The sequence below is a fragment of the Paramacrobiotus metropolitanus genome, unplaced genomic scaffold (genome assembly GCF_019649055.1).
Source record: "Paramacrobiotus metropolitanus isolate TYO unplaced genomic scaffold, Prichtersi_v1.0 Parri_scaffold0000357, whole genome shotgun sequence".
Lineage (NCBI taxonomy): Eukaryota > Metazoa > Tardigrada > Eutardigrada > Parachela > Macrobiotidae > Paramacrobiotus > Paramacrobiotus metropolitanus.
In genome coordinates, this window is record NW_026570577.1 from 22122 (window position 1) to 36855 (window position 14734).

At 43.2% G+C, this 14734-nt stretch overlaps 2 protein-coding genes and 1 long non-coding RNA gene across 8 annotated transcripts; 2 read left to right on the forward strand and 1 right to left on the reverse strand.

The window, feature by feature from the left end:
• Nucleotides 1–1434: 1434 nt before the first annotated feature.
• LOC129602196 (uncharacterized) lies at nt 1435–3816 on the forward strand. The gene is made up of 3 exons (XR_008692368.1): nt 1435–1845; nt 1924–2070; nt 3414–3816. It is a non-coding gene; the product is annotated as an uncharacterized LOC129602196 (long non-coding RNA).
• LOC129602195 (uncharacterized) lies at nt 3701–8891 on the reverse strand. 4 transcript variants are annotated; one of them, XM_055501170.1, is made up of 10 exons: nt 8594–8890; nt 8383–8427; nt 6488–8323; nt 6248–6415; nt 5994–6086; nt 5857–5934; nt 5719–5799; nt 5527–5622; nt 4404–5252; nt 3701–4031 (listed from the first exon to the last, which is right to left on the reverse strand). In XM_055501170.1, exons 1-10 carry the CDS (start codon nt 8751–8753, stop codon nt 3979–3981), a joined length of 3459 nt encoding a protein of 1152 aa, XP_055357145.1. In that variant the 5' UTR covers nt 8754–8890; the 3' UTR covers nt 3701–3978. The 4 variants fall into 4 exon arrangements, with proteins under 4 accessions (XP_055357145.1, XP_055357147.1, XP_055357146.1 ...); XM_055501172.1 differs by having other exon boundaries at nt 3701–4036; XM_055501171.1 differs by lacking the exon at nt 3701–4031 and having other exon boundaries at nt 4084–5252.
• Nucleotides 8892–8969: 78 nt separating this feature from the next.
• On the forward strand, nt 8970–12823 carry LOC129602194 (uncharacterized). 3 transcript variants are annotated; one of them, XM_055501169.1, is made up of 4 exons: nt 8970–9381; nt 10804–10860; nt 10990–11079; nt 11341–12823. In XM_055501169.1, the coding sequence occupies exons 1-4, from the start codon at nt 9141–9143 to the stop codon at nt 12660–12662; spliced, it is 1710 nt and encodes a 569-aa protein (XP_055357144.1). In that variant the 5' UTR covers nt 8970–9140; the 3' UTR covers nt 12663–12823. The 3 variants fall into 3 exon arrangements, with proteins under 3 accessions (XP_055357144.1, XP_055357142.1, XP_055357141.1); XM_055501167.1 differs by having other exon boundaries at nt 8971–9386; nt 10990–12817; XM_055501166.1 differs by having other exon boundaries at nt 8971–9381; nt 10990–12817.
• Nucleotides 12824–14734: the final 1911 nt, after the last annotated feature.

The window sequence follows — 14734 nt, forward strand, 5'->3', positions numbered from 1 at the left end:
CTCCGGAACGCTCCTGCCTCCAGACGTTCTGACTGACCAGAAACAGCCTAACGTTTCTAACTGGCCGGAACAGGCCTGGCGGCTTTTAAGCTTTTGCAACCACTTAAACATGTGTTTTTACGCCTTTGTGCTTACTTAGCTTCATAATACCTTCACCTGTATAAACCTTCGCCTGATAAACCGGATCCCACCTTAAGCGCTAGTCCTTACTAAGCTTCAAGACATTAGTGTCTTAACAAACCTTGCGTTACCCACCTTTTAAGCCTTTAGTAACCGAAGGCCAAGTGTGCGGCACCCACCTTGTTAAGCCTTTGGTCACTGAAGGCCTTTCAAGCTTTGGTTACACGAAGGCCTTTGGTCACCAAAGGCCCTTTAAGCCTTGGTGTCATCGAAGGCCTATTAAGCCTTTGGTCACTGAAGGCCCTTTAAGCCTTTGGTCACCGAAGGCCGTTTAAGCCTTTGATCACCGCGCGTGCGGTACCCGCCTTATTAAGCATTTGGTCATCGAAGGCCACGCTTGCGGTGCCCACACTTTTAAGGCGTTTGAAACCGTGGGCGCGTAAGCGCCGCGCGTCCTGCTTGTGCTCAATTATGGCATTACAAATCGCACAGCTGTGTAAGCGACCTGAAACGGCTTGCCAAAATGAACTGAAAATGCCGATTGAGGTGGAGGCGGAATTCGAATTTTCGTATCCGTTTGAATTTTGCCACGAGCGGCACTTTGTTATCCCACGCGGTCTATTAGTGCACGTTGCGAAAATATATGGCGTTTTGTTTTAATTTCCAGCCGTTCCTTGGCGCTGTTTTAGAACCAGCCAAATTTTTGTTTTAAGTATTGGCAACACAAATTAAAAGAAGCGAATGCAGAGATCTGAAACTGTATTATTCAAGTGTAAACCCACAACTGTTGTGGTTTTTGGGGTGCCCCTGGCTGGGGTTGAGGTTTCACAGTTCAGCTGGTAAAATTTTTAAATCAACGTGTGCGCTGCCTGGTGGGGGGAGGCATCATGCTAAATAACCGGCAGGGTGCAGGGCCTGCAGGCAGAGGCCGGATCTGAAAGTGGTGCAAGTTCGTCTAGGGGCTACAGTAATTTTGAATTCAAAAATTCAGCGTTGACCTTTCTAAAACATTCTATAATTGCACTAGTACTAAATTTTAAATAAATTTTCTGAATCTCAGACCATTTACACTTTTGTTCACAAGTCACAACCACTTAATAGAAATCTACATAATTGTCATAAAATATTTTTAAAAAAAGTATAGTAACTTCAAAGGTTTAATCTGCACGAAGCTTTTAATGAATCTTAGATAGAGATGATTACCGAATCCCATTACTTGTCAAATTCAACATCAGCAGATTCAGCACTAGGCCCCTGGTAACAGCCCTTCCGTATAACCCGGCTTTGTTTCCTAACCCATCTTTCCCAACGCAAGCCATCTCTCAATTGCAAGTTGTGTACGGGAAAATATCAGACCAGCAGCGTATTCACTGTTCGTGCAAATCCGTGGGCATTAGTGCCTATACGCGCTGCACGTAAGCTAATTTTCCGTACACAATACTTTGTAGTCCTACGCACATTCTGCGGTCTGACTGTTGTCTGTCGCTACAATAAGCCTTTAAACAGTAGGATAGTACTGATAAGAGCACATGACCGTTTCCGCATGAGGAGAACCTGTTTTCCAGATTTCCGAGGACTTTTGCACAGATGTCTGAAAATGTTCATTTGTTGAGTGCTTTAATTCGTTGAATGATTCATGTCCGTCAATCATGGGCCCATTATCTCCACATTCAAACCTTTGGGGGCTGCAGGTTCTCTTCGTTTTTGGCAGCATGATTGTGCAAAGTAAGTTAACACCCAACAAGTAGTTCGACATTTCCTTTTTTTATGGGTTTATCCAGTTTAAAATTGATGTGTTGGTAGCATTTTCCGTGGAATGCTATAAATGCAGAGTAGAAAACATGGACGCTTGTTCTGAAATCAGACCACACCAAATAATTAGTTGTCCAAAGACAACCAGTTACTGTATTTACTTAAACACCCAGTTCGCGATCGGATCAGACTCAAACGGTAAGCAATAATTTTCTTCTCCTTCTGGTAATCGAAACAGTCACTGCAGAACTAGCTAAATAAAAACGCCTGTCACTGGCAGAAAGGTGAACGGGTGAAGGTTAAAGAAGAGCGTCAACCTTTCCACCGGAATATGGAAAGGTTTATGTTTCGTAAACTACCTTTCCAGCAAAACTGCATCAACCTTTTTGGTCGGCACCTCAAATACTTTAACTTTTTGGCGTAATCTTAACAACCATTCCGCCGGACTGGTGGCTGTTTCCTTTGATTTCACAGTTGCAACAGTCATCAGAAACCACAAACTAACTCGGGCGGTACAAGTGGTGTCGAAGTCTGCACTTTAGCATTCTGAAAAGACCCGCCGCGAGGTTGCCATTAAATTTGTCAAGAAACATCTCCCACAGCCTTTGTTGCGCATTTTTATCGGTTTTTTATATATGGTTATAAGGTATTGTTTTTTTGGAGGGGACAGGATGATTCAACAAAATTAGGCTATCTTAATATGAAACCCTCTAATCCAAGAATCGAAGATCCAGAGCGATCGCCCATACGGTCTCCTGATTTTTGGGGGTTTACTCCTTCCCAAAAGCTTTAAGCAGTGCTTTAAGTGTGATGTAAACAGTGCGTCAATATGTCGTTTGTGAAAATTTTAAAGAGAGCCTTTCAACGAGCGCCTATAAGGTGCCACCGGCAGAATGGTACATCCAGTTTTACGGAAAGGTTTTTGTACTCGTACTCGTAGTATCGACCTTTTTGCGAAATCCGGCAAAAAGGTTGATGATTCCAGTTACACGGCTGATGGGCCCTTTTCGCAATCAACCATTAGCCAGTTTAACTATGTTTTCCTTGCGCGCCCAAAGAAAACAGGTGAAGGCTCCACATACCACCTTCTACCACATTTGGCTTTAATACTACCTTTGCACACCCGTTTTGACTCCGCATACCACCAATTATTTAGTAGTTCTTGATACTTTTACTTATCAACCCATTTTATATTAGATTTTGACATCTAAAATAACTGAATGATTCTCTCTAATGTGGCGATAATAATGTGGCGGCAAATCAGACCGTGTAAGCCGTAGAACAGGTCACCGTAGAAACCGATCCAATTGTCCAAACAGATTTATTTTAATATTTTATTAAAAGTTTAAAAAAATTTATGGTGGCATGCGGGGTCAAAAGTGGCGTGCAAAATGTGGTATGAGGAGCCAACTGAGAAAGGTGGTAGAAAGGTGGCATTAGGCGCCAACGGTGGTGAAAAGGTGATACGCGGAGCATTCACCAAGAAAATACTGCCAGCCAAAATGAGCAACGAAAGCCAAAATTAGGCAAGCGTTTTGCAGGGTCTGGAACTGTTAAAAGAGACTGTGGTTTCCCCGATGGATCACCAATAACGAGGATGTATTTAAATGGAACTCTAAACTTCGCTAACAGCGATCCGAATAACCTGTCGGAAGCATTTTATTTTACCGAAATGGAGACTTGTTTCACGAATGCTTGCAACAGTAAAACACCAGATCGCGGTAACTGAAGGCGTTCGGTGCCGGTTCAAACTTTCTGCAATCCACATCCACGTAAAATGGCATCGGGAGAGTTTTATTTTTTGACATAAGCTGGGAATATGCAGAAAATAGATAACAAACCACAAAAAAATATAAATTTTCGGACTTACGATAACAATCTGCTTGACAATCAGATTAATCCTGGTTCATGCAACTCTTGATGTCATAATAAAATACAGTATCATGCACGATAGCGTCAATGACGTAAAACTCAATAATCCTCAAAAAATGATAATCATACGAAGACTTCAACCGGCAATACTTCTACCACGTTACAGTTCTCCTTCTGAGTTTGGCAGTGAATAAATCAAAGTTTATTGTCCTTGCAGTGGAGCAGTTGCCCTCTCTAGGCTTCAGATAGGTTAAGGATAATACAGAGACATGGTCTCTGTGATGACGCTACGCTTAAACAACACCAAAAAGGAAAGTTTAGAGTGTCGGAATTTAGAAATAGTAAATAAATTTATCGTTGGAATGCAGTGTCAGATTCTCGCTTCACGTACATCGTAGCTTTAGCATTATTTCTATTTAGTAATGCCACACTAGGATTATTACAGTAGTTAATCCTGTCGTCGAGTCAGGTCGGTAGGATTGATATTTACGATATTATTCTATCGAACAGACCATCACTACGAAATACTCTATGTACCGTTGCACAGAAAGCAGAAAGCGCGAACTGTTTGATTATACATTTTCATGTAAATATTTATGTGAAATCCACAAAATATTGATGTTAATAGGTATAAATTTCTGCCATATCGCCGTACATACTGTATCTAGTTGAGTTGAACGGTCCGATCAGAATTTGCTGCTTATCATACAAGAATACACTGTCCCGTGGCGGTTTCTGACCTATGCAGGTCGCCACAGGTACAACCGCGCTTGGCTCTAGGTTTGTCATTTCATGCACTTGTCCTGGCATATGTCCAAGCTCTCGACTGCAGACAGCAGCAGTACGCGTTCCCGGCATTTCTGATTGTAGCGCACGCGAACAAAGTCTACCTGGGTAACTCAACCTGTTGCCTTGCACATGGCCAACAAAGCACCACTGTGCTCCTCTCAGAAAAGCTTTCTTCACTTGCTCCAGAGTGGCTAAATCTGCTTCCAGCACTGCACAGATGTTTTCAGCATCGTCATACGAAAATCCCGTAGAAGATGAATTTGAACGCACGAAAAATACTTCTGCGTTGCTCCGATTTGGGTACTCCTCCCCTTCAGACTCTTCAGGAATTATGAAGTTGATGTTAGTTTTCATTACCGCACTAGCGGTGGATATGCGAACTTGCTGAGAATGGATTGTCGTTGTTGACGACATATGAGCTAAATTGACTCGCTTTAGACTTAACTCCTTGGGTTCAAATTTTTCCCCTTTCCATTTCACAACGTTGCGCTTTTCTGTCATCAGCCTGTTCCATTCGTCCAGTTCCTTACTGCTAGATGTGGTCACAGGTGGGCCGTCTGTGCAGGAATACACCGCTGGCTTTCCCGCCGTCTGGTCAGGGGAAACATTTGGACTGGTAGCGGCCGTGCCCTTTTCGGTGGTAGCGCTGCTAGGCCTTTCGGTAGTACTTTTGGCTGCTCCGACTGTAGAAGACTGACTGGCTGCTGACGGCGTCTTCGCTGAAAAAATTTTGGTAAGTAATTATATAGAGAGAGGAAAAAGGTGAGACCGAATCATGCAGACTGCAGGGGAAAAGAAACACGGCAGAAAAGCGACCTTAGCCGACGTAACCATACTTGTAGAAATAAATAACAGAGTTATCTTTCTTATTATCAAATTTTTGCATGAATAGATAAGCAATTACAGTAAGCATCTGGGGTGCGTATGTGTATCTTTTAATAGTACTTAGCCACCCTACAGTGTCGAAGTATCTGTATGTGCTAAGAAACATACTTGTTCCTTTTGTGGTTTGGTAAACTGCTTGAAATGCCGAAGCAGCGCTATTAAGCAGAGAACTGGCGAACTTCGCCCCGTTGGAGCTTGTATTATCTAGATGAAATCCATACAAATTAATATATTTGCGTAAGGAGAAGCATCGATTAGCTAATAAGCAGCTGCTGCGATTTAAACATGAAACATGCTTACCGGGTTTAACCAGTACACTGCTGACGGCAGCGCTGAGCGATAGCAGACTTCCAACCCCATTTATTACCTTTGTGGAGTTATCTGAAAGAGAGTACAAAAGTTTCGAGGACGTAGATTTCAGCACTACAGAGTTCAGACCTCTGTTTTTGATGGCGGAACCAATGTTAGTGATGGCGGTGATGATGGCGCTAGGTTTGGCGGGCTTACTTGCGCTTCCTAAAGATGAGCAAACAAAGCGTGTCAATTCGCCTCTGAAAGGTTGTCGTATCAGTCACCTAGTTTGCCCTTCTGATTCACGAATGAACTGACAGCAGACGCTGTATTCTGAAGGTAAGAAGCTAATTTGCTTTTTGGCTTCGAAGATGTCCCTGAAAACCAAGATTAGTACTCAAAAATTTGATCAGAAAGAACAAATTCCAAACATAAACCGCGGTACAATGAACCTTAAGAAGAGGATACTGAGCCAATCAGACATTCTTCTTCAACTGATTTTCAGAATTTATTTGACAGAAAGTTATTGCTTCTATACCTGAGGCTTTCTGTTCACTTAGCTGATGGAGCTGGAATTTTCCACGAATTTCTGATTCAAATCCACTCCAGTGTTGCAGGGCTTTGCTGTCACCCTTTCCGTTGGTTTCCTCCGATGACAATGTATAGTCGTTCTCCGGCGCGGCTGTCGTCACGTCTTCATTCCCTTCTAAAAAACCAAACCTACTGCAGCCTTTGGCGTACAGAATTAATGTATACAACAACCAAAATTTTTTAGTACCGTCTCCCGGGATCTCCACCGTTTCATTCGATGCGTCTGTTCCATTTTTCATGGACATGACCACAGCTTCTCCCAACATGTACGCTGTGGTGACCTCCTGCATAACAGAACGTAATCGCGTTGCCACCGCGATATCAAATGTGGTGTTTATCAAAGGTAAGCCTAAGCTGTTGTTTCCAGTTCCGTTCATCACATCTGGATCGACCGACTGTGGATTCTCAGTGAAAGCATCTTTTGATAAATTACATCCGCGCTGATTGTTGTCTAGAGTGCTACTGTTTCCAGCAGCGAGCAAGCTGAAATACGTTGTAGGTGCCACTTCTTGCAGTACAATTAGCCCGAGAATTATTTTTAACCCATCTTCATTTTCTTCTTTTTCCGCTGTTATATCTCCAGTGTCATTGGTATCTGCAGTGTGGTCGTCTCCGAGGGTAGATAGCGTTATTGTAGATTCGCCAGGGCTTTCAGCCTGGCGATCCTGAACAAATGGCAGTTGATGTATATCCCGGCTGTACCAGTCGTACCAATTAGAATCTATAAACTGATCACTGGATTCGAGGTGCCTTTTAGCGGGTTTTTTATTTGGTGTTGGCTTCGGGGCCTTCTTTGTTGTTGGTGGCTTTTTCTTAGTTGTTGGTTTGGGTTTGGAGGTCGTAGGTTTAGGCTTTTTCGCTGTTGTTGCTGCAGGCTTTTTGGATGTCGGCTTTTTGGATGTTGTTATGCCTTTCTTCGTTGTTCCAGTTGTTTCGCCTTTCTTCGTTGTTTTGGTTGTATCGTCATCATCATCGTCATCATCGTCATCTGCATCCGCATCGGTAGTAGTCTTCAAAGCTGCTGGGGCTGTAGTAGCTGCAGTAGCTGCGGATGCAACGTTCTTGCCGACGCAAACATGGTCCACCGTAGTATTTGAAGCGGCCGTCTTGATCAAGTTTCTGGTTTCTTGGTCAAGTTTTTCGTAAACTTCGTTGACAAGTGACGTGACTTTATCTGGACGGGCATTGTCATCTTGCCAGAAAACCGATCCCCATTTCCGTTCGTCGAATCCCGCCGATGAAGCGGATGACATCTGAAGCGCTGCTTCAATGAGCCCGATTAAGGTAGGAGACGATTCTTGGCTAACAAACTCCGCATCGCTAACCTCCGATGCCATAATGTTCTGGGACACTTCTTGGGTCATCTGTTTAGCGTCATCATCGCTCAAGTACACCTCAGTTTTGCCCTTCAAGCGCTGATTAAGTTCCGTGAACAGCTTACTGTTGGCGATGTGCTCCGCGCTGACGGTCACTCTACGCGAGTTGCTCACTTGGCTTTGCAGGCTCATGAATACAACTAGATTAGAGACAAAATCTCTCGGAAACGAAGTCGCGTAATCTTCAGCGGACACGCATGCGTCTTCGTTTATACAAAAAATCCGAAAGGTCATTTGGGATGGGTGACGAGTGTACGGTTTCCAGTTGTTATCGACTTCGTATTCCGTTGATAATGTGCCAACCGAGTCAATACGTATCTCTTCAATAGGAATTACACGAAGTTCGGCCCGGACCTTTACTTGCTTAAAGACTGCAGTTCTGAGGTATGCGATGTACGAGTCATCGTACAGCAGCAAAGTGAATTCCAGTTGGAATTTTCCCGCAACATTGTTGCGCACAGATTTGGCACTCCCCGGAAGAAAAATCATTGCTGGCGCAAAATAATACAGCGTTGGGTCTTGACGTGTTTGGTACAATGGAGCAACGAAACCCTTATACTTCACCGTTAAGGACGCCGTACGGAATATTTCCAGTCGTCCCCAATAGCTGTTCTGTATCGGTTCCCCCGACACATTGGCCGCTCGCGCTGTAATGAAACCCTAGTAAAAAGCAGCATTTTGCCCAGCTTTGCATGGGGAACAATACCTCGAATGGTCCCGTTTGGATGAAGCGCTGTGCTGCCATTCGGACCTGTTGAAAAAATTCAGGCTTCAAGTAATTCAAAACTGGCTGCCTGTCTCCTAAATTTTCATTGAGATTGTCGTTAAAGAAAATGACAGTACGAACAAAAATCTCGGCTATCTGTATGACTGCTTTAGCATAGAATGAAATAGCACGTCTGCTCTGGTACATCCACCTTCAGCCGCCACGGTCCTTTTCGACAGTAGAGACACGAATACCGCAAGAAGAATATTTATTATTACTGATATTGCAAGAACTGCTATGATAATATACAACAGGATTCGCTTTACTCCAAATGAGTTTGCAGGTTTTTCGTCGGAAATACTGCTTTCCATATTAGGATGGGATCATCGTTATCTAGGGCCAAATAGTACAAGCGACAACATTCGAAGTGTTATGTACCATGCTCGCATACAATACAGTATTTATATTAATTATTTTGTTGCTTTGTAGTGAATATCGTACGGAAATGCCAAAGTGCATCGGGCTGACTGCCTTTTCAGGCTGCTAAGCAATGCATTTGCAGGTGTGTTGTTTTGTGCCACCGTGAAATAAACATTTTTCTATCAAGTAAATAAGAGGAGCAATTTTAGTACTTTGTAATACGAATTCAATGAAGCAAGCCCACCCCACAGGCATCCGCTTTCTCAGCTTGTTGGATACCATAGGTTGTAGTAATTTGCCTAACTTAAGCGTTTTTGTTTTCAATCAATTACCTGAAAATGGCTTCAGAACCGTTTTTTAAAAGGGTATTTTCTGCCTTCAAGAGAAATGAAACAAACCAATATAATATTCAGATTTATCAAAAGGGAGCTTTGGGAAGACGATCCCTTTCCCAAACGACAACCATTTTTCACGAAACATGTGCTTATGGTATGTTACTTTTTTCTATGGTTATTGTGCTTATCTTATCGGGCATCCTTATGCTCAACCCCGGATGCCCTCATTGCTTGAATGCGCGAGGTCAGGTAAGATATTTGTAACAGCAGTAATAGCAAGTAAGCAACAGTATTGACAGTGCTTCTAGTAGCCTGCTTTTCTTGTTTAAAGAGATAAACGAAAGCGCTGTTGGAAGTAACACGGAAATTCATCGAAAATATGTCAAAAGGCAAAAGAGTAATTCCAGAAAGTCTCGAGATTTAATTTCATGCTTTGAAGTTTCCAGTACTACGTAATCGTTAGCACAAAAAGGCAAGGGATAACAGGCGGCAGTGTCATGTATCAGTACAGGTAATGGCAAGTGGTAAAACAAGGCAACTGCCGAAAATCCGAAATACATACAGTACATTTGACGAGGGAGATTCCCGAACACGTCCGCTTCAGGTCAGCATACACATGGTAACATTAGAATTCTCAGAAATTCAGCTATTTTCTTCGAAAATCAAAACACCCCCAGATAAAGAGGAAATTTCTATCGTCAAAAAGAAGGAAGGAATTTTTAAAGTCGAAAGTTCAACTCTTTTTGCGCAAAAGATGTTCGAACGAAGCCAGCTACCCTTTTATACAGCGGGCGAGGGAAGGGAGCACGCGTTCCTGATTGATGACATTTTAGTTTTCTGTAACAGAGGCCCATGACCTTTGGTTCATCGGGTGACCTTTGGGTCGCCGACAATTTTCTTCGTGCTTCCTAAACAAATCAACATGCTTATTCGAACTGAAGTACTCTGGACCTGGATTCGGTCCCCGGAGCCAGCACCGATGTTTCCACTGTATATGTACAGTTTAGCTTGTTGAGTCGAACTGAAGTGCTCTGATCTATTGAAATGCTTTCGAACTTGAGTACTTTCTGAATATTTCTAAATATTTCCAGATATTTCTAACCAGAGAACATTTTCCGGGTCCAAAAGGAGAAAAATCTAATCTTTTGCAAAAACATAGTACACCATCGTAGTACACCTATAATTATTGGTGTGTCAGAATCACCGTGTACGGATTCTGGCATAGCGACAGCTGCCATGTTTTATCGGTTGCCAGTACACTGCCAGTGTCGGTGGCAGTTGCCAGTGGCAGGTGCCGCTGCCACCTTTAGTCTCCTGCCAATAAAAATACTCCTTAATTGCAACGTGGCTATGCGTTTTGCAACACATGTCAGCTTTGTGGCGGGGCGACAAAGCTGAAGTTGAACCTTTATTGGCTATTTTCTGCTCTACAATAGAATGCGCTAGCATTATAATATGGGAATGCAACAAACAAACTAGCCGAAGGCTAAATTTCACAACTGATGATCAAAGTAATTCGCACGTGGAACAATAAAAGAATGATACATAGAAAACAAAGCATCGCCAAATAAGGAAGAACCTAAGCGACTATTGGGACGAGCACTCCACGTGACCATGTCGCTCGTGAATTTTTTTACAGATGTTGATAACTGTTGCATATTTTTAGGTTATCGGAATGACGACAACGGCACAGAAGGCATTTTGGGACGCAAAAGAGCACTGGGTAATGCTTTAATGTTTCCGTTTTTTGATAATCAAGCTCCGTCAACTTTGAAGCTTTTTCTAAACATGCATGCACAGATACTCTTTTAAACAGCAAAGTCTTGTGGGATAATATCATAAATTCCTGCAGATGGCATTGTCGCGGAGGAAGCTATTGTGGCAGGATCCTGGGGAAAATACCAAATCTCGCGCACAGCCGTTGCGTCAGTGACTTATTCCGGTATCCGTATTTTGGTGTACAAAAAACTATTGCAAAACGACGGGGAGTATTATTTCGCCCCGGCTCTATTTATAAACGCGTCCTCAACAACGATGGCTCCAAACAGATTTGATAGAAGATTTGAAGTGCGCTTTGACGTAATCATGTACTCTGACCGGATGGTCGCTCATATACGCAGAGAACTCCAATCACAATTAAATCTTATTGTAAATGAGGTTCGAGTTATTCCGGTGGAGGAAATGCGAATTCTTCCAAATACAGGTATGGACTCCAATATCGAAATCGACAGTATGTGGAAAAGTTATGCCACCCAACCGGCTACTATCAGCTTCCGAGCGCTTTGCACGTCGATGACGATTTGCGAGCAACTCGCTCACAATATTCGTGAATATCCAACTGACTTTGTTGCGAACGTTGAAGTGCAGTATACCATGCAGTCACAGAAGAGCGCAGCGAGGCGACTGCGGGTTACTGTGGAAAACATCCATAATTCCCAGATGTTTACTGAACTCAATCAGCGGTTCAAAAACCAAGATTATGCCTATCTCGGGGCAAGTGATGCGAAGCAAATTAAAATGGAAGTTATGGGGAACGTCATGGCAGCGGAGGTTTCCGATGCAGAATTCCTAACAAAGGAGAACATGCCCACAATCGTTACGCTGATTGACCAAGCGCTCAACTTTCAGCAGGTGGAGACGAATAAATTTCAGCCACAGATGTGGAACTCGGTATTCTGGAGCGATGAAAACGGCCGTCCGGATCGCGTGGCGCGTGAACTGCAAGACCAATATGACCAAATGTCAACTGAAAAAAAAGAAGCTTGGGCGAAGAGTCAGGCAGACTCTACAAGCAAAGAAGAGTGCGGCAATGCAAAGGTTGGCGTACCGGATAAGGGCTCTATCTCCGTTGAACACTGCGAAGGATCCAAAACTGCCACAGCGAGCGCCAATGAAGAAACTAATGAGTCATTGAACGCCCGTGTTAATAAGAACAAAGTCATAGTTATAGGAGATAAAATCATCCCAAAATCGATGGACTTGAAGCGCGCCAATCTAGCTGAATTGCGGCAAAAATCTACCATCGAATCCACCCAGGTCAGAATATCATCGGTACAAGGCGTGCTGAAATCTAATCTCAATGTCGGTCACAAGACGGACTTACGAGAAGTTTTCTTCATACGTGCAAAAAACCCTTTGTCAGGATTCACCAAGAGCAGCGCGGAAATAATTTGCCGGGATTATTACAATGCACTGTTGGCAACTTTGCGACAGCTGAAAATAGCCTGGGCACATGGTGCAAGTTGGTGTCACCTGGGGCATGTTCAGGAGCACATTGCTTATCCCGGTCGCGCATGTTTCAGAAAAGCGTCAGCATCGAGCACATATCAGGCGTTCTGTGATTCTCCCCTGGATATGGAGCTGCCCGGCATAGTCATTGTTGATCCCGCAGGCAATTCAACCGATGTAAAAACAGGTTTCAACTGTTTCGGTGTGAAGCCTCATAAACTATACACTCCGACTATCGGGACCGATGTTTTACTTACGGCATGGTTCAGTACCGGCAACTACAGTCAGTATTTCTGAAATAAAAACCACGGCTGATACGGCATCAGTATGGAGATCTTTTTACTCCTTCAAACCGAAATTTGACCTTAAAGTACATTTCATTTTTTAAATTATTTTGTTAGTTTACAGTCAATTGACAACACGAAATCCATGGGAGTTTATCAATAATACATGAGCAGATCACGGCCATAAGGATTTTTCAAACAAATGTTCACAAACACGTTAAAAAATTAAAAACGGATTGCTTCGCGGCTCACATCGCCACGGCGTAATAGGTCCACAACAAAAGGGCACTTGTATGTGCAAGGATTTACAAACGGAACTGATACTCTGCGCTAACCAAAACCAAATAATGAGCAGATTTAGGCTAAATCGTACTAACTCTAGTGCAAAAATGCCAACAGCAACCGCTAAATCTGTAAACATTACGAAGCTGCAGTATCTGGCATCCGCTAAGCTCGCTTGTCAGTTTAGTTACACGATGACAGAGGATTTGATTTTGTAGCAACACGCCCCGCATGTCGTCGATTTACTCATTCGGCGTATCTGTCGAAGTGAAAGTGATCTTTTGACCGTCACAAACCGTGGAGTTCAACAACAGTCGAAACTTTATATTGATTGTGAGATATTGTCATAGCCTTTGCTGAAGAGGTATATTAGCTAACAGCAACGCGGCAACAATTGAGTTGTCATCCGCTAAGCTCAGAAAGCACCTGAACGAATGTCTCGTTAACAACATTTGCTGGTGACGGTGGGAAAACGGCGAAGGATTCAGCTGTACGAATATTTCGACTGTACCAATATTTCCGCTAAAATCAGCATTCGAATAACTTGTGTGGTATCTTCACCTTACAGTAAGCAGCGTACGGTAACTATCACACTTCCCGTCGTATTGTTCATTAGACTGATACACAATGTTCGAGTAATCAAAGCTGCTGACACGGCTTTAAGTACAACACAGGGTACGGTAAACAGTAAACACATTCATTGACACAGGACTTGGCCCGTATGTATCACCGGTTAGAGATCAGTGTACTGGGCTGGGTGCATATGATCAGATAATTATTAGGTTACACATCCACAATGCGTAATGCTAATATAATTTCCAACAGTAAGTACATATACAATATTCTGCAGTCCCTGTATCAAGTAGGTAAGTATCACTTCTCTGCTTTCTAGCAACAGTGGTGTCCGATACCAGTTGCAGAAAAATTTATTTTCATTTAATACCAAAAAGAAATAATTTTGCACTTATTCTGTTTACGTAATTATGTCGGGCCATCTAAACTTGATGTTGCTGCACCCGCCACTATATATGCCACTACCTGAGCAGTACAGTGCTAATGGTACATTTCAGCAGCTTTTACTCCTCAGTCAACGTCCACTTGTTTCGACGATCGTCCCGTAGGACATACTCATTTCTACTTGCTGGTTTCTACGAATTCTTTTTGTTTGTTGCTGCCTCAAGCCCAATGACTGGCACCGGTTGGCTTGTTGCCTGCATGGTTTGCGCCGTGCTTTTATCATTAACAACAGGTAGCTGAAATGTATTCTGTAGCGGTTTAAGGAGACCCTAGCACTAGAAAGCGGGGTTTGGGAAAACGAGATGGCTTGGAAACAATAGCTACAAATTGCCACGAGGAAGGTCTAACACCCCCTTGAAATACAGATGAATCTGGGTGTGGAAGAACACGGTCTCCCACAAAAATAAGAGTTTATTGCCCAAAAAGGGGAAAATATAGAAATAAGGAAAAAAGTAGCAAGTAACTGATCGCTTCCATTGGGAATGCGTGAAAATCTGTACCAGCAGCCACCGAGAGTGGTTGCTTGATACGTGTTTTTGTTGTAATTTTGAACGTTATTTGCAACAGCAAATTGGTGGATTAGACCATAACCGTTTGTACATTTTGCTGACCGGGCCATCGCTGTAAACCACAGCGGACAGCACATGTGGGCATCGTACGCAGGCATGGATGGTGCAGCGGGCACATCACGAATTCGCTGCTTCGTACATCAAGCAGACACCGTTGTTTTCTCAATTTCGAGTAAACGCAGAGAGGGTAGCTAAACAACGGTGTGACGCGATCCTC